Source organism: Colobus angolensis, unplaced genomic scaffold (genome assembly GCF_000951035.1).
Source record: "Colobus angolensis palliatus isolate OR3802 unplaced genomic scaffold, Cang.pa_1.0 Scaffold12, whole genome shotgun sequence".
NCBI classification, from domain to species: domain Eukaryota; kingdom Metazoa; phylum Chordata; class Mammalia; order Primates; family Cercopithecidae; genus Colobus; species Colobus angolensis.
In genome coordinates this window covers 7,097,828-7,116,248 of record NW_012113141.1, presented here as the reverse complement: position 1 = coordinate 7,116,248, position 18,421 = coordinate 7,097,828, and the positions used below count along the sequence as shown (strand labels likewise).

General features: G+C 46.2%; 2 protein-coding genes across 3 annotated transcripts in view; both read left to right on the top strand.

Moving 5' to 3' along the window:
- The window catches only part of MYOZ1 (myozenin 1), a 10,886-nt gene extending 2,923 nt beyond the window's left edge, over positions 1-7,963 (top strand). The window contains exons 3-6 of one of the 2 annotated variants that reach the window (XM_011928127.1): positions 1,895-2,073; positions 5,058-5,307; positions 5,722-5,887; positions 7,456-7,963. In XM_011928127.1, the coding sequence (XP_011783517.1) occupies positions 1,895-2,073; positions 5,058-5,307; positions 5,722-5,887; positions 7,456-7,687 (827 nt within the window). In that variant the 3' untranslated portion in view covers positions 7,688-7,963. Of the gene's footprint in view, positions 1-1,894; positions 2,074-5,057; positions 5,335-5,721; positions 5,888-7,455 lie in introns of both variants that reach the window. The other variant, XM_011928117.1, reaches the window with a different exon arrangement.
- Positions 7,964-14,324: 6,361 nt separating this feature from the next.
- USP54 (ubiquitin specific peptidase 54) overlaps positions 14,325-18,421 on the top strand; it is a 127,199-nt gene continuing 123,102 nt past the window's right edge. The window contains exon 1 of the mRNA XM_011928085.1: positions 14,325-14,408. The gene's annotated coding sequence lies outside the window, so the exon portion shown is untranslated. The remainder of the gene's footprint in view (positions 14,409-18,421) is intronic.

Genomic DNA, 18,421 nt, shown 5'->3' with positions numbered 1-18,421 from the left:
GCCTGGACAACATAATGAGACCTCATCTCCATTAAAAAAAAAAAAAAAGGCCAGACGTGGTGGCTCATGCCTGTAATCCCAGCACTTTGGGAGGCCAAGGCGGGTGGATCATCTGAGGTCAGAAGTTTGAGACCAGCCTGGGCAACATGGCAAAACCTCATTTCTACAAAAAAAAAAAAAAAAAATTAGTCAGGCATTGTGATGCACACCTATAGTCCCAGGTCTCAATAAGTGGTTAATTTCCCTTACTTCTTTCCCCAGAGCTAGGGAGCTTGTGTAAGTACTTAAAATGGAAAACTGCGCAGGCATGTTTCCTGGGGATGGGCAGGGGTGCATGCATGTGAAGAGCTCTTCAATACTTAGAGACTCTTTGGAGCCAGAGCTCACTGAGGGAAAGAAAAGGGAAAGTAGTTAAGACAGAAGTCTGGACCAGGTGCAGAGGCTCACGCCTGTAATCCCAGAACTTTGAGAGGTCAAGGCTGGTGGATCGCTTGAACTCAGGGATTTGAGACTGGCCTGGGCACATGGTGAAATCTCGTCTCTACAAAAGTACAAAAATTAGCCAGGTATAGTGGCATGCACCTAGAGTCCCAGCTGCTCCAGAGGCTGAGGTGGGACAATCACTTGAACCTGGGAGATGGAGGCTGCCGTGAGCTGTGATTGCGACACTATACGCCAGCCTGGGTGTCAGAGTGAGACCCTGTCTCAATATAAATAATACAAATAGGGCTGGGGCTGTGTCTCACACCTGTAATTCCAGCACTTTGGGAGGCTGAGGTGAGAGGATCACTTGAGCCCAGGAGTTCAAGACCAGCCTGGACAACATAATGAGACCTCATCTCCATTAAAAAAAAAAAAAAAGGCCAGACGTGGTGGCTCATGCCTGTAATCCCAGCACTTTGGGAGGCTGAGGTGGGCCGATCACCTAAAGTCAGAAGTTGAAGACCAGCCCGGCCAACATGGTGAAACCCTGTCTCTGCAAAAATAGAAAAATTACTTGGGCATGGTGCCGAGTGCCTGTAATCCCGGCTACTTGGGAGACTGAGGCAGGAGAATCACTTGAACCCAGGAAATGGAGTCTACAGTGAGCTGAGATCGCACCATTGCACTTCAGCCTGGGTGACAGAGCAAGTCTCTGACAAAAAAACAAACAAACTCTGTCTCAAAAGTAAAATAAAATAAATAAAAATGTAGGCTGGGCGTCGTGACTCACGCCTGTAATCCCAGCATTTTGGGAGGCCGTGGCTGGTAGGTCAGTTGAGCTCAGGAGTTTGAGACCAGCCTGGCCAACATGGTGAAACCCTGTCTCTACCAAAAAATACAAAAATTAGCCAGGGATGGTGGTGCGGGCCTGCAATCCCAGCGACCCAAGAGGTTGAGGCAGGAGAATTGCTTGAACCTGGGAGGCGGAGGCTGCAGTGAGCTGAGATCACGCTATTGCACTCTAGCCTGGGTGACAGAGCAGGACTCTGTCTCAAAACAATAAAAAATAATAATAATAAAAAATAAAAAAAAAGTATATATATGGCATCTGTATTTACACTCCACATAAGATTGGCCTCTGGGCTTTTCCTGATGCCATGCTTTCTCCAATGGCCTCCATCTATGATGTTCCTTTACTCCTTTTGCTCTGTACCCCATGCCCATGCCTCTTTTACCCCATTGGCCTCTCCACTCTAGTATTCCCATTATCTCCACAATGCACCCCGGTTTCCATGCATTCTCTCCAAGTCCCAGGAAATCAAAGTCCCTCACAAACTAGACAGCATTTGTTCCCCTAAATGATCTCTGCCAGGACACACATTCACACTTAGTTGTGGATGAGGTCTGCATTCTGAGCCCCAGAAAACCCTACTTTCCTCTTTCCCTTGATTCTTCTTTGCCTCCCTGAAAGGTGGACAGGAGGGCTCAGGCTTGAACCTGGGCAAAAAGATCAGTGTCCCAAGGGATGTGATGTTGGAGGAACTGTCGCTGCTTACCAACCGGGGCTCCAAGATGTTCAAACTGCGGCAGATGAGGGTGGAGAAGTTTATTTATGAGAACCACCCTGATGTTTTCTCTGACAGCTCAATGGTGAGTCTGGAACTTTATCACTGTCTCAAAGCCTGGTGCCTGTTCTGACAGCTTGTTAGTAGGCCTTGAGCCTCCAAAATGCAGTCAACATCCCCTCCCTGAAAATTTATAAATTTGTTAAACCCCCAGATATATTGAGCCCTCAGCAGCTCCAGGGTGAGTTACAGCCCACCTCTGAAACCCAGTTTCCATCAGAGAGCCACTGAAGGATTGGAGAATACCACACCCTTAGGGAGAAAATTCCTTCCCAGTAAGGGTAAGTGTTAAAGATAGGTTGCCAGATAAAACACAGGATGCCCAGTGGGGCAGTCTAGTCTTGTATTTTGAAGTTGAGATATACAATGAATAATTTTTTAGTAAAATATGCTCTGTGCAATATTTGGGACATAAAGATAAAGTTTTTAAAATATTTTAGAAAGAAGATAAGGCAGCCGGGCATGGTGGCTCTCACACCTGTAATCTCAGCACTTTGGGAGGCCGAGGCAGGTGCATCACCTGAGGTCTTTTGAGACCAGCCTGGCCAACATAGTGAAACCCCATCTCTACTAAAAATACAAAAAATTAGTTGGGCGTGGTCATGGGTGCCTGTGATCCCAGCTACTCAGGAGGCTGAGGTAGGAGAATCACGTGAACCCAGGAGGCAGAGTTGCAGTGAGCCCAGATTGTGCCATTGCACTCCAGCCTGGGCAACAAGAGTGAAACTCTGTCTCAAAAAAAAAAAGAAAGAAAGAAAGAAAAAAGAAAGAAGATACGGCAAATAATAAAATTGAAATTTTAAAATACAGAATACCCAATTAAATTTGAGTTTCAAATGCACAATGAATTCTTTTTTAAATATGTCCCATGCAACATTTGGGACATTAAAATAAAAATACAGGATGTCCACTTAAATTTGAATTTCAGATGCAAATGAATAACTTTTTAGTATAAGTAAATCCCATGCAACATTTGGGGCATATCTATACTAAAAAAGTATTTGGGTCAAGTGTGATAGCTCACACCTGTAATCCTAGCACTTTGGGATGCCAAGGCAGGAGGACTGCTTGAGTCCAGGAGCTGGAGACCAGCCTGGGCAACATGGCAAGACTCTGTCTCTACAAAAAATTAAAAAATTAATAAGTTAGCTGGGTGTGGTGGCACACACCTGTAATCCAGCTACTCTGGAGGCTGAGGTGGGAGGATGGCTTGAACCTGGGAGGTAGAGGCTGCATGAACATGAGCCATGTTCTCCAGCCTGGGTGACAGAGACTCTGTCTCAAAAAATATATATATTTGTTGTGCATCTGAAATTCAAATTTAATTGGTATCCTGTATATTATTTGCTAAATCTGGCAACCCTAGAAAGAGTTAATTGAGTTTCTACAGCCATCTCCCATTTGAGCCATTCTTTCATTTAAAAGGTCAGTCTATTCCCTAAGGAGCCCCAGGTGTGGAGACTGAAACTGTCCTTCAAGATATATTCTAATCAGGCTCCTTCTCCAAAGAAAGAGGAGACTGGAGAGAGGCCAGGCACAGGATGGTATAGCTGAGGAAGAGGGTCCTTCTCCATTTCCTTTCTTCCTTCTCCACCTTCTCTAAGTGTCTGGGAGAGAGTGGAATTAGATGCCTGCATGGAGCCGGGAGCAGAAGTGTCTGTCATTGGTCCTCATATAGGAGCAGAGTAAAAGTGCTGAGCTGCTCATATCTAACTTTAGGAGGCCAAAAGCCCTCTTCTCTGCCTGGGTCTGGTTACACTGGGTGGAGCATTGGGGTGTACATGGTGGGATGGCCAGGAGAGCCTCCTGAAGAAGTTGGTGGGGTTATTTTTAGGCTTTGGGTTTGAATCTAATGTTGCCCTTTTGGCCACCCTTTCCCCCACCTGCTACAGTTTCAGTCAGGAAGTCCTGGTCCAACAGGCACCAAGAGGAGAGAGGGAGAGAAAGAAGGAGAGAGAAGAGAGTTCTGACTGTTGGACAAGCTGAGGAAGGGAGGAGGCAGAAATTCTCTAGTCCTTGTAATTAAGACTGGGTTCTCCATGGCAACCCCATCCTCCCAAATTTTAGTTGGGGCCGCGCACAGCTCATGCTTGTTATCTCAGCACTTTGGGAGGCTGAGGCAGATGGATCACTTGAGCCCAGGAGTTTGAGACCAGCCTGCGCACATGGCAAATCCTGTCTCTAGGAAAAAAAATTACAAAATTTAGCTGGGTGTGGTGGCATGCCGGTAGTCCCAGCTACTTGGGAGGCTGAGGTGGGAGGATCGCCTGGGCCAGGGAGGTGGAGGTTGCAGTGGGCCGAGATTGTGCCACTGCACTCCAGCCTGGGTGACAGAGCCAGATTCTGTCTCAAAAAGCAAAATATTGTTTTTCATTTTTTTTTTTTTAAGTTGGGCAGGAATCTTGGTCTTTTTTGACTTGTTAAGGATGAGAAAGGGGAGCATGGAGAATGCCCTGCCCTTACCCTAGGTATAACTGGAGGAAACGAGCCAAGGGGGTCCTACCTCTTAAGAAGAGTTTAATTCAGGCCAGGTGAGGTGGCTCATGCCTGTAATCCCAGCACTTTGGGAAGCCGATGCAGGCGGATCCCCTGAGGTCGGGAGTTTGAGACCAGCCTGACCAACGTGGAGAAACCCTGTCTCTACTAAAAATTTAGCCAGGTGTGATGGTGCGTGCCTGTAATCCCAGGTACTTGGGAGGCTGAGGCTGGGCACTGCTTGAACCCAGGAGGTGGAGGTTGCAGTGAGCCAAGATCATATCATTACACTCCAGCGTGGGCAACAGGGGTGAAACTCTGTCTCAAAGAAACAACAAAAAAATCAAACCAACAAAAAGAAGAGTTTAATTCTGTCAGTCAGCCCATGTACTACCCATCAACTGGAGGGGGAAATCTCAGAAAATTCAGGGTCTTCTTGTTAGACACTGTTTCTGCCTTTGCTAAACATACCTCTGTTTTTGTATATTTTCCATACCCATTGCTAACCTTCCCCTCACTTTGTCTTCTTTTCAGGATCACTTCCAGAAGTTCCTTCCGACAGTGGGGGGACAGCTGGGCACAGCTGCTCAGGGATTCTCCTACAGCAAGAGCAACAGCAGAGGTGGCGGCCAGGCAGGGGGCAGTGGCTCTGCTGGACAGTATGGAGCTGATCAGCAGCACCATCTGGGCTCTGGATCTGGAGCTGGGGGTACAGGTGGTCCTGCAGGCCAGGCTGGCAGAGGAGGAGCTGCTGGCACAGCAGGGTTTGGTGAGACAGGATCAGGCAAGTACACTTACCCAAGAGTAATGTGTTTGGTCCCTAGAGCAGAGTTGTCCCAGGAATGATGTCTACACTGGGTGTGGGCAGCAGAGGAGGCCAGTTTAAATATCTTAATATTAAATATAATAATATCAGTTTGTCATAAATATCTTGGTGAATTCCCTGGGTCCAGGAGTATATAGAGATGTGTCTATTCTACCCAGAAGCCTTGTTTTTCCATTACCTTCCTGGCTTTTTGGATTCAGTCACAGATCTGCCCACAGACTATCATTATGCCACAAACCTTATACAATTACCAGGATGTTATATCTTTAGTCCCTGGCTCCTGCAATTTCCCTAGTGTAGGGATGTGGGATTAACTTTCATTGGCTACTAACTGCTATTATTTGACGGACTTTTCTCTCCCATGGCTACCAGGAGACCAGGCAGGCGGAGAAGGAAAACATATCACTGTGTTCAAGACCTATATTTCCCCATGGGAGCGAGCCATGGGGGTTGACCCCCAGCAAAAAGTGGAACTTGGCATTGACCTGCTGGCCTATGGGGCCAAAGCTGAACTTCCCAAATATAAGTCCTTCAACAGGTAGGGGTGGTGAGAAAGGAACCAGATGCATTCTAGTGTGAGGCACTGTGTCTTTAGTTAGGATGGAGACTAATTCAAATGTTTCAGAAGGCAGTTAAGGAAAGATGGCAGGGATATGGGGGCGCTGATCAAAGGCCCTGCTCTTTTCACTCTATCTCAGCTTCATCATAGCAGTGTGATGAAGGAAAAATTTGCTGGGAGGTAGATTTGAATTCTAGTTCAATGGTCATTTATTAGCTGTGTAGGCATGGGGAAATCACTCTACCTCTGAGCCTGGGTCGCTTTGAATGTTAAATGGGAATAATATTTTACATGTCTGAAGGCCTGTTGAGGCTCTCTTCCAGTCAAGGTTAGGATGCCATCATTCTCCCTGTAATATGATTCTATTTCCTTATACCCTGCTTTATTTATTTATTTATTTATTTATTTATTTATTGAGATTCAGTTTTGCTCTTGTCGCCCAGGCTGGAGTGCAGTGGCATGATCTTGGCTCACTGCAACCTCTGCCTCCCGGGTTCAAGTGATTTTCCTGCCCCAGTCTCCCTAGTAGCTGGGATTACAGGCGCATGCCACCACGCCCAGCTAATTTTTGTATTTTTAGTAGAGATGGGGTTTCACGATGTTGGCCAGGCTGGTCTCGAACTCCTGACCTCAGGTGATCTGCCCGCCTCGGGCTCCCAAAGTGCTGGGATTGCAGGCGTGAGCCACCATGCGTGGCCACCCTGCTTTAGATGGCCCTAAGTATCTGTTCTTTTGGAATTAGGCTTCTCTAGCCCATGGAGAGGAGGTCTGTGTTAAAGGATAGGGAACAGCTAGAAAAGTGCTCTTGTATTTGGTCCTAAGGAACCTGGATTTTCCAAGCAACATTAATTGCTCTCAGCCAGGTCATCCACTATCCACTAGGGTTGGAGGGAGGGGGTCTCTACATTGTTTTTTTTTTTTTTTTTTTTTTTTTTTGAGACAGAGTCTTGCTCTGTTGCCCAGGCTGGAGTGCAGTGGTGCAATCTCAGCTCACTGCAACCTCCACCTCCTGGGTTCAAGCAATTCTTATACCTCAGCCACCTGAGTAGCTGGGATGACAGGTGTGCACCACCATGCCCAGCTAATTTTTTTTTTTTTTTTTGTATTTTTAGTAGAGATGGTGTTTCACCATGTTGGCTAGGCTAGTCTCAAACTCCTGGTCTCAAGTGATCCGCCCACACTGGCCTCCCAAAATGCTGGGATTACAGATGTGAGCCACCACACCTGGCCTTTCTACATTGTCATGTAAGGTGACCTCAGACACTTGGGTCTATAGTATTTGGGGTCGCTTTCTCTGAAATGCTGGTCTGGGTCACAGCTATCCAAGAGTCTCTATTTAGTACACACTAGAGTCCTTTTCTCATTATTAGCTTTGGGGAAACAAGCTAACCAGGGCAAAATGGGATGCTAGGGAAGAAGAAGGAGTACAGATGCAATCCCAAACCAGAATTCCCAGACTTCCCTATTCTCAAAGAGGGTAGCATCTCATGATAAGGCTCTGTTTCTTTTATTCTGATTCTTAATTAAATAATGTGTCCCCTTCTCAGGACGGCAATGCCCTATGGTGGATATGAGAAGGCCTCCAAACGCATGACCTTCCAGATGCCCAAGTTTGACTTGGGGCCCTTGCTGAGTGAACCCCTGGTCCTCTACAACCAGAACCTCTCCAACAGGCCTTCTTTCAATCGAACCCCTATTCCCTGGCTGAGCTCTGGGGAGCATGTAGACTACAACGTGGATATTGGCATCCCCTTGGATGGAGAAACAGAGGAGCTGTGAGGTGTTTCCTCCTCTGATTTGCATTGTTTCCCGTTTCTGGCTCCAATTTGGAGAGGGAATGCTGAGCAGATAGCCCCCATTGTTAATCCAGTATCCTTATGGGAATGGAGGGAAAAAGGAGAGATCTACCTTTCCATCCTTTACTCCAAGTCCCCACTCCACGCATCCTTCCTCACCAACTCAGAGCTCCCCTTCTACTTGCTCCATATGGAACCTGCTCATTTATGGAATTTGCTCTGCCACCAGTAATAGTCAATAAACTTCAAGGAAAATGAACTCATTCTTCCTCTGATATTTGAGGGCAGATGAAAGCTGAGGCTAACAAGGCACAGAGACTAATTAAAGCCAAATACTAAACATTCATTATGCAAACTTTAAGACAGACCTGAGCTCCAGTTGCTTACACACCTACACCCATACCCACAAAACCACATTCATATTTGTTTACAAAGACGTTTATTCAATAGTACATGAGACAAATAATCATGCACAAATACATGTGCCAGCCCGAATGTTGGCAAAGCTAAAAAGCTGCTGTCCACTGTAGTTGGGAAATAGGTGTTGGTGACCCTGGTGTTCACCCTCTTTATGTAGTTGATTAGAAGGTGGTATAATCAGGGTTATCCTGATTGCCACAGACTAGAGCATGCCATAAAGTTTCCAGATGACACCCAAGTGGGCTTAGGAATATACGTGTCAAAGGTTACACATTCCCAAAAGGATGAAATAGAATAGGGGGCCATGTGGAATCCAGAAGGAAATGCGAGAAACCAGCTACAGTTATAGTATGCCAGGCTCTGTGTTGAACACAGCAAAAAAATATCTAAGGGTTACAAGGGCACTACAGTGGTACCCAGAAAGCAGTATGGTTGGGAATAAATCTTACGAGCCCAATAGGAATGCGCAACAATATTCTTTTTGCTGATTTCAAGGATGGGGACTCTTTAAGAGTCTCAGGCTTACTGCCATGTTCCACAAAGTAAGAATAATGCAGACCAGGAAGAATGAAAACATGGTAATCAGATCTGAGAAAATAACTTCTAAGGAGAGCTGGCTGAATTCAGTCAACTCCATGAGCTGCTAATGGTTAGATTAAGTTGCCAGAATCTGCATTAGATGGATCACATTTTAGTGCACCTTGGGTCAAATGGCATTTACCCTGGTCATCTTCACTTATAATCTAATGAGCAAATTCCAGGGAATTCATACCCCCTCTAAACAATTTTTTTTTTTTTTCAGATAGGGTCTCACTCTGTCACCAAGACTGGAGTGCAGTGGCACAATCTTAGCTCACTGCAGTCTCCACCTCTCAGGTGCAAGTGATTCTCTCACTTCACACCCCCAAGTAGCTGGCACTACAGGAACTCACCACCATGCCTGTCTAATTTTCTGTATTTTTTGTAGAGACAGGGTTTCGCCACATTGCCCAGGCTGGTCTTGAACTCCTGAGCTCAAGCAATCTGCCTGCCTTGGCCTCTCAAAGTGCTAGGATTATAGGCACGAGCCACCACGCCTGGCCTACCTCCTCTAAACTTGTATACAAAACTCTGTACCTTTTCCTTTTTTTTTTTAAGTCTCGCTCTGTCACCCAGGCTGGAGTGCAGTGGCACATCTCAGCTCACTGTGATCTCCGCCTCCTGGGTTCAAGCGATTCTCCTGCTCCAGCCTCCCGAGTAGCTGGGGTTGCAGGCACCCACCACCACACCCGTCTAAGTTTTTTGTATTTTTAGTAGGGATGGGGTTTCACCATGTTGGCCAGGCTGGTCTTGAACACCTGACCTTGTGATCCACCCACCTTGGCCTCCTAAAGTGCTGGGATTACAGGCGTGAGCTACCACACCCACCCCTCTTATACTTTTTCCTAAGGAGAGGGTTGTCATAGTTTGTATTCTCCTACCCACCCTAGACAGACTCTGAAAGAAAGATTTGGATGCAAGACCAGTTCATTTGGGATATGATCCTAAGAAATCCAAGCAGTATAAGGGAGTGAGAGGAAAGCCAAAAGTCCCTTTGAGCTATTGGGGCTGAATAATCCCACTGGGGAGTCTTAGAAACAATGCTACTCAAAATGTGGTCTAGGGTGGGCATGGTGGCTCATGCCTGTAATCCCAGCATTTTGGTAGGCTGAGGCGGGCAGATCACCTGAGGTCAGCAGTGGAGACCAGCCTGACCAGCATGGCGAAACCCCGTCTCTACTAAAAATACAAAATTAGCTGGGTGTGGTGGCACATGCCTGTAATCCCATCTACTTGGGAGGTTGAGGCAGGAGAACCACTTGAACCCAGGAGGTGGAGGTTGCAGTGAGCCAAGATCACGCGGGCCATTGCACTCCGGCTTGGGCAACAAGAGTGAAACTCCATCTCAAAAAAAAAAAAAAAAACCCCAAATATGTGACCCATGGTTAGCAGCAGCATCAGTATTCCTAGGAGCTTGGTTAGAATGCAAACTCTTGGGCCCAGGAATCTCTATCTTTTTCCTTTCATTTTTTCTGGAGACAGACTTTCCCCCTCTGTCACTCAGGCTGATGCGCAGTGATGCAGTCTTGGCTCACTGCAGCCTCAACCTCTCAGGCTCAAGTGATCCTCCCACCTCAGCCTCTGAGGTAGCTGGGACCACAGATGTGTGCCACTATGTTCACAAAGTCTCATCATATTGCCCAGGCTGGTCTCCTGGGCTCAAGTGATCCTTTTGCCTCAACCTCCGAAAGTGCTGTGATTACAAGTGTAAGCCACTGAGCCTGGCTGGAATCTGTGTCATATTAATCTCTCTAGGTGATTATCATATGCTAGAAAATTTTGAGAAACATTACAGTAGAATATGCCTCAGAATGACTCCACTAAGGGGATGAGGAACTGGAATATTTAGCTACCAAATCCCATCTCTCATTGATTGCAGATTGTCTCTTGTAATGTTAACTCCAGTAGCACTTCCACACAGAGGTACTCAGGTGTTTGAGGTAAGAAGTTCTGGGCCTTTACAAGATCTGTCTACCAAAGTTGAGTTGAACTCTGGGGTAGTTTGAGGGAATATGGATAGGGCACAATTAAGATCTGTATAAGCCTTAGCCTTCATCAGATTCTCAGGTTTTAAGTCCGTGAGCCCCTCAAAAGTTTAAGGACTATATTCCTTTAACAAATATTATGTGCCTTCTGTATACCAGGTACTATATCAGGCAAAAGTAGTACGAAGACAAATAACTTTCCTGTGACAAAGAGCTTTCAGGCAACCATAAAATAACTAAAAGCCTTCTCGTAGGTCAGGTGTGGTGGCTCACACCTGTAATCCCAGCACTTTGGGAGGCCCAGGTGGGCGGGTCACCTGAAGCCAGAAATTCGAGACCAGCCTGGCCACCATGGCGAAACCCTGTCTCTACTAAAAATGCAAAAAAATTAGCTGGGCACAGTGGCATGCAACTGTAATCCCAGCTACTTTGGAGGCTGAGGCAAAAGAATTGCTTGAAACCGGGAGGTGGAGGTTGTATTGAGCCGAGATCATGCCACTGAACTCCAGCCTGGGTGAAAGAGTGAGACCTTGTCTCAAAACAAACAAATAAACAAACAAACAAACAAACAAAATCTCTCTCTCTCTCTCTATATATATGCCTTCTTTTAAAGTTGGAGAAAAAAATGTCTGGAGTCTGCTGGTCAACAACTTTGAAAACCTGGAAATAATTTTTTTAAGCTCGGAATGTCTAAAATTTTAACTATAATAAAACATCATGGTATCAGCTTATTAATTTACAGGGAGCCCAGGATGGCTGTAAAATTATCTCCTCAGTAGGAAACTCTACTTAGAAGTTAAATTATAATCCTAAATTGCAATGGTGGCTTAAAGTGCACACACTTGTACAGGACCCAGCAAGGAAACTGGTCAGATTTTCAAGGTTTGCCATCCCTTTGCCTAGTTACTACTCTTCTATTAAAATACCCTTTCTACAAGAATTAGCCAGGTGTAGTGGTAGGTGTCTGTAGTCCCAGTTACTTGGGAGGTGAGGTGGGAGGATCGCTTGAGTGGGAAAGGTGGAAGTTGTAGTGAGCTGAGATCATGAATGGCAGAGAGACCCTGTCTCAAAAAAATGAAAAGCAAACAAAACAAAATCCTTGCGTTTCAGACATTTGAACACCATGGTTCACTGAGGCAGTACATTGGCTGCAGAGTTAGCTGTGTGTCCTGCTCACAGACATCTTGTTTGGTATCACTGTGTTTTAAAATTCAGGAAATTGCCGGGCGCGGTGGCTCAAGCCTGTGATCCCAGCACTTTGGGAGGCCGAGACGGGCGGATCACGAGGTCAGGAGATCGAGACCATCCTGGCTAACACGGTGAAACCCCGTCTCTACTAAAAATACAAAAACTAGCCGGGCGAGGTGGCGGGCGCCTGTAGTCCCAGCTACTCGGGAGGCTGAGGCAGGAGAATGGCGTAAACCCAGGAGGCGGAGCTTGCAGTGAGCTGAGATCTGGCCACTGCACTCCAGTCCGGGCGACAGAGCGAGACTCCGCCTCAAAAAAATAAATAAATAAATAAATAAATAAATAAAATTCAGGAAAAGTGGCTCTTTTAGATAGGCGTTTGTAGTCTCCAGTGGGTCCTAGTCCCTATGTCAGATCATCTTTGTTACTTGCCTAGCCTCTGCAGCCATTTGAGTTAGCGATTTCAAGAGTTTCTTTTACATACACCACACACCCATGATACCACCCCCCAGTCATCTAGAGTGCTCATTCATTACTCTAGAGTCTAGGTCTGCGCTGTCCGATACTGTCATCACTAGTTGCATGTGGCTTTTGAGCTCTTAAAATGCTCCCAGTCCTTAATGAGATGTGCTCCAAGTATTAACACCAAATTTTGAAAACTTAGTACGAAAAAAAGAATGTAAGCTATCTTGTTAATAACATTGGTTATATGATGAAATGATATTTTGATCTCTCTCACACTCTCTTTCTTGAGGCAGAGTCTTGCTATGTTTGTTGGAGTGCAGTGGTGTGATCATAGCTCACTGCAACCCCCACCTCCCAGCTCAAGGGATTCTCCCACCTTATCCTCCCGAGTTGCTGGGACTACAGGCACGCCACTACGCCCGGCTCATTTTTTTTTTGAGACGAAGTCTCGCTCTGTCGCCAGGCTGGAGTATAGTGGCGTGATCTCGGCTCACTGCAGCCCTCAACTCCCTGGTTCAAGCAATTCTCCTGCCTCAGCCTCCCGAGTAGCTGGGATTACAGGCACATGCCACCACACCCAGCTAATTTTTGTATTTTTAGTAGAGACCGAGACCGGGTTTCACTATGTTGGCCAGGATGGTCTCGATCTCCTGACCTCGTGATCCGCCCGCCTCGGCCTCCCAAAGTGCTGGGATTACAGGCGTGAGACACTGCTACGGCCCATGCCCGGCTCATTTTTGTATTTTTTGTAGAGACGGGGTTTCGCCATGTTGGCCAGGCTGGATTCGAACATTTGGGCTCAAGCAATCCTCCCGCCTCATCCTCCCGAAGTGTTGGGATTACAGGCGTGAGCACAGCGCCCGGCCGATCAACGTTCTTTAAATTCACCTTCTGTTCAATTAGTCTGCTTTTATAGTTGTCTGAGAGAAGAGAGACAAAGCCCCACAACTAAGTGCTGAGAGTCACCAAGTAAGGGGGACGTGGCCACAGGGCAGGAAGCAACAGTTGCAAAATTCAAATCACACACCAGTGCGGTTCCTTTCTGCATCCAAGGTCAATAAAAAAAAATTTTTTTTGGTAACTTCCTATATGGCTGGGGCGAACTGATGGGGCAGGGCACCCATGGAGAAACGTTTCTCTGAAGCTAAATACCATTTACAAATCAGGGTGGGGAAAGAACGATGAAAAGTTCTTGATGGAAGGGAATGAGGAGATGGGAAGGTCAGTTTCTGGCTTGCCCTCTCTGTCTCCAACTACTCCGCCTGGAGAAGGAAAATGCTGGGAAAACGAACCTTCAGCTAAAGGCGACGCTGCTCTAAGTTTGAGGAAATTGGGAAAAGAAGACCGTATCCCTAAAGTTATCCCAGTGTAGGGTCTGCCATATTAAGTTTCCTCAGCCCCTTCGGACGGTCCCGCCTGCAATCGTTTTCCGACTCCCGGCCAATTTAAGGTTCATCCTCGCCCGTGCCCCACCTCCATGTCTTTCCGGGCCACCCATAAAACGCCTTGAGGCCGCCATTTTAAACTGTGCTATCGCGAGATATACTTCGCCGTTTCCAGCCTGACTCATTTACTTTCTTGCGAGAGTCTCTTCTCGTCTGCTCTCGCTGTGGCCAAGGAAAGTGTCGCGAGAGCTGGTTGCCTTGGCTCCCTGTAGCTATAGCAGCCGCGGCGGTTAAGTATGCGGCGGCAGGAGCGGTGAGTGCGACACCCTCAGGGGGGCGGGGCCGGGGGTAACGGGGTGTAAGGGGTAGTGCCTGGGGAGGGGGCTCGGGAAGGTTAGGTCACGGGAGGAATGGACCTGAGTATGACGTGTGGGGCAGGACCTGGGTCCTGTGGGTACAGGGACGCGGCGCCGGTCTGCTCTAGGGCACGCAGGGAGGGCTAGAGCTGCTGGGAGGTCCAGGGGGAGGGACCCCGGTGTAGTGGGGTTCAAGGGGCGCGGGCTGGAGCGTGGAGGGGTATGTGTGTTGGGAGCAGCGTGTTTACGGAGACTCGGAACTGGATAAAGGGACCAGGCTACATTGGGAAAGAAGTGGGAAGAAATGGGGTACAGCCAGGAGGAGGGTATGTTGAATGAGAGCACAGAGGCTGGGCCCAGTTTTCTTTTCACTGGTTAGGGGGTGGAGGGAGGAGAAGGGATCAGATCTTTACAGATCCCCGGGCTCTGTCTGAGGCGGGTCGGGGACCGCGCGCCAGGACCTGGGTCCTACATGGCGTGGCGGGAATGGTGGCGTCCCAGACCGTCACCGCCTCCTTTCCCTCTTTCCGGAGAAATTCCCCACGGACACTCTGAGATGCGAAAGGGAAGTCCTGGTGAACTAGTATTAGTTGGGAAGATTCTTTTCGCTGAGAAACTACGAGTAGGATAATGAATGATTGCTACTCTAAAATAAAGCGCAGGGTTGGGGGGGCGGGAGAGAGCGATTCTTGAGAAGAGAAAAACACTAAGGTTGCTTTCTCTGAAGCGTATTGAGTTGGAAGAAGGGGGTGTGTGCTAAGCTTACGTTTCTTCCCAGACTCATTCAAGTGTACAATTTCTTTACGATGTGCTTATGAAATATATGCAAGGTAGTCAGGTTAGATCATATGGTGAAAAAATGTGGAATACGACACTTAAACCTTCCGCAAATGTAACTAAAAAACCATTTTTTTTTTTTTTTTTAAATTGCAGCAGCAGGCTGAACACTAAATCTAGGGATGATTTTAATTATTTGGATGTAAAACCTAGTGTTCTTAAAGTGTGCCAATCAAGCTATTTGCCTTTTCAGAAATGAATGAAATTTTATTTTAGGAGACAGAACATGTTTTGAATGTCTCAATGTTGAAATAAAAGGTGTCTCTCAGGAGTTAAAATCACTGAGGGGGAAAACATCTAGTCTTTGAGTCTTAAGGAGTGTTTTCTGGAAATAGGTGTGGACCACTTTTCTGGTTAACTTATTTGTAGTGAAAACAATGGCTTCAAGTCAGTAATAAAAATAATTTATTTCAATCGACAGATACGAGTTTTGTGATCATTTTTCTATGTTTTGTAAGTATAAATTTGAAAAGGATAACCTCTCGTGATTACATAACTGGATTTTTTCATGTTGAGGTTCACAAATGCATTAATTAGTATAATGGCTTTTTGGCTGGGCGCGGTGGCTCACGCCTGTAATCCCAGCACTTTGGGAGACGGAGGCGGGCGGATTGCTTGAGGTCAGGAGTTCGAGACCAGCCTGGCTAACATGGTGAAACCCCGTCTCCACTAAAAAATACAAAAATTAGCCGGGCATGGTGGCGAGCGCCTGCAATCCCAGCTACTTGGAAAGCTGAGGCAGGAGAATGGTTTGAAACTGGGAGGCGGAGATTCTGCAGTAAGCCGAGATCGCACCATTGCACTCCAGTCTGGGCGACAGAGCGAGACTCCGTCTCAAAAAAAAAAAAGAAAAAAGAAAAAAAAGGCTTTTAAAATCCTTCTTCAGCTGGTCTTGATGTGGTTAGTCACTGAACCCATTTATTTGATATATGTTAGAGTAAAACCTAATTTGTAATGTCAGCAGCTAAACTTGAAAATAGAAGTGCTTTTCTGAGGCAAGATAAAGCTTTGTGTGGTGGTTGAGTCCAAAAGATTTCTGCATAAATCCAATAACAAGCTCTACTGAACTCCTGTTATGTGTAAAGTACTGTGTAAGGCATTGCAGGGAAAAAAGATTAATTCATTTATCCACTTAATATTTATTGGGACTTATTTGTGTCTGATTGCTAAGCCTTCAGGATACAAATACAGGTAGAACTTGATCTCTGCCTTGGAATTACTCAGACCCTATGAGGGCAGACTGATAGAGAAAAAAATACTTAACAATGTAATAAGCACAATATATTAACATGAAAGTATGAGACAAGATTCTGCCCCCGAAGAGTTTTATATAGTAGTTGACAGGACAAAGAATTGTCTTTTTTTTTTTTTGCAACAGGGTCTCACTGTGTTACTTAGGCTGGAATGCAGTGGCAAGATCATGGCTCAGTGCAACTTCAACCTCCTGGGCTCCAGCCATCCTCATACCTCCGTATCCTGAATAGAGCTAAGACTACAGGTGAGGGCCACCATGCCCAGCTGATTTTTTTTTGGAGATGGGGTCTTGCTATGTTGCCAGGCTGGTCTCAAACTCCTGGACTCAAGTGATACTCCCGCCTCAGCCTCTCAAAGTAAGAATTTTCTTTTCTTTTTTTTTTTTTGAGACAGGTTTTCACTCTGTTGCCCAGGCTGGAGTGCAGTGGTGTCATCACAGCTCACTGCTACCTCAACCCCCTGGGCCCAAGCTATCCTCCCACCTCAGCCTCCCGAGTAGATAGGACCACAGGTGCATGCAACCATGCCCAGTTAATTATTAAAATTTTTTTTGTAGAGACGAGGTCTTGCTATGTTGCCTAAGCTGGTCTGGCTATGATACCCAGCAATCCTCCTGCCTTGGCAGCTTGGCTTCCCAAAATGCTGGGATTACAGGCTTGAGCCACCATGCCCAGCCTAAGAGTTTCCAAAATTACAAACTGTTAAGCAAACTCTAAACTGTGCTGCATTAGTGAAACACATAGTAAGTTTCTCAGAAGAGATAAAAGAATGGAAGTTTGAGGAGAAAATTCACTGGTCAGTTCATAATTTAAACCTTTTTTTTTTTTAAGACGCGTTCTCTGTCATCCAGGCTGGTGTGCAGTGGAGTAATCACGGCTCACTGCAGCCTCGGTCGCCTGGGTTTAAGGCATCCTCTTGCTTTTCAGCCTCTCCAAGAGCTGGGACTACAGGTGCTTGGCTAATTTTTGTACTTTTTCTAAAGACAGGATCTCCCTATGTTGCCCATGCTGATCTCGCGCACCTGGGCTCAAGTGAGCCTCCCTCTTCAGCCTCCCAAAGTGCTACGATTATAGGTGTGAGCCACCTCGCTGGTCCTATTAGTTTTTTTTAGTACTCCTTTACTGTAAATGTAAATAAATATGGACCAGGCACAGCAGGTCAGGCCTGTAATCGCAGCACTTTGGGAGGCTGAGGTGGGCGGATCACTTAAGGAGTTCGAGATCAGCCTGGCTGACATGGTGAAACCCTGTCTCTACTAAAAATACAAAAATTAGCTGGGCATAGTGATGCCTGCCAGTAATTCCAGCCACTCGGGAGGCTGAGGCAGGAGAATCGCTTGAACCCAGGAAGTGGAGGTTACAGTGAGCTGAAATCATGCCACTACACTCCAACGTAGGCAACAGCAAGATTCTGTCTCAAAATAAATAAATAAATAAATAAATAAATATTACAACAGTGTTAAGGCAATAATAATAATAGCTGACATTCATTGAGTGATTATTAATGTGCCAGGCACATTATCTCATTTTATCTTATAACAACACTCTGCTCTGCAGCTGGTTCTAGTTACTTTAGTTTTAAAGAAAACTGAGGCTTAAAAAGTTCAGGAAGTTACCAAAGATTATTGAGCTAGTAAATGGTAGATTAGAGATTGGTGTTGGAAATTTATGTAATTCTAATATACTAAGAAAGATTTCTCTTTTGTAGGGAGAGAGGGAGTCTTGGTGTGGAGGAAGTGGGGAGAGGTTGCAGGTGGAATTGGCCGGGAGACCAGAATTCTGGGTGGGACTTGGAAGGTATAAATGGATAGGGGTATCTATTTATTCATATATTTTCTCCCTCAGATATTTACACTACATATGAGGAACTAATGTGAATGTTAGCATGATGCTAAATATGTGCATGATGCACCCAACCTGTTTGTTTGTTTTTTGAGACGGAGTTTTGCTCTTGGCCTCAGCCTCCCCAGTAGCTGGGATTGTAGGCGCTCACCACCACACCCAGATACTTATTTGTATTTTTAGTAGAGACAGGGTTTCACCATGTTGGGCAGGCTGGTCTCGAAGTCCTGACCTCAGATGATTGACCCGCTTCGGCCTCCCGAAGTAGGCATGAGCCACCACATCTGGCCCCCAAATTTTATATCTTTGTAAATGGCTTCTTTAAAAATCTGAGTAAGATTATGTCTGTAATTCCAGCACTTTAGGAGGCTAAGGCAGGAGGATTGCTTGAGGCCAGGAGTTCAAGA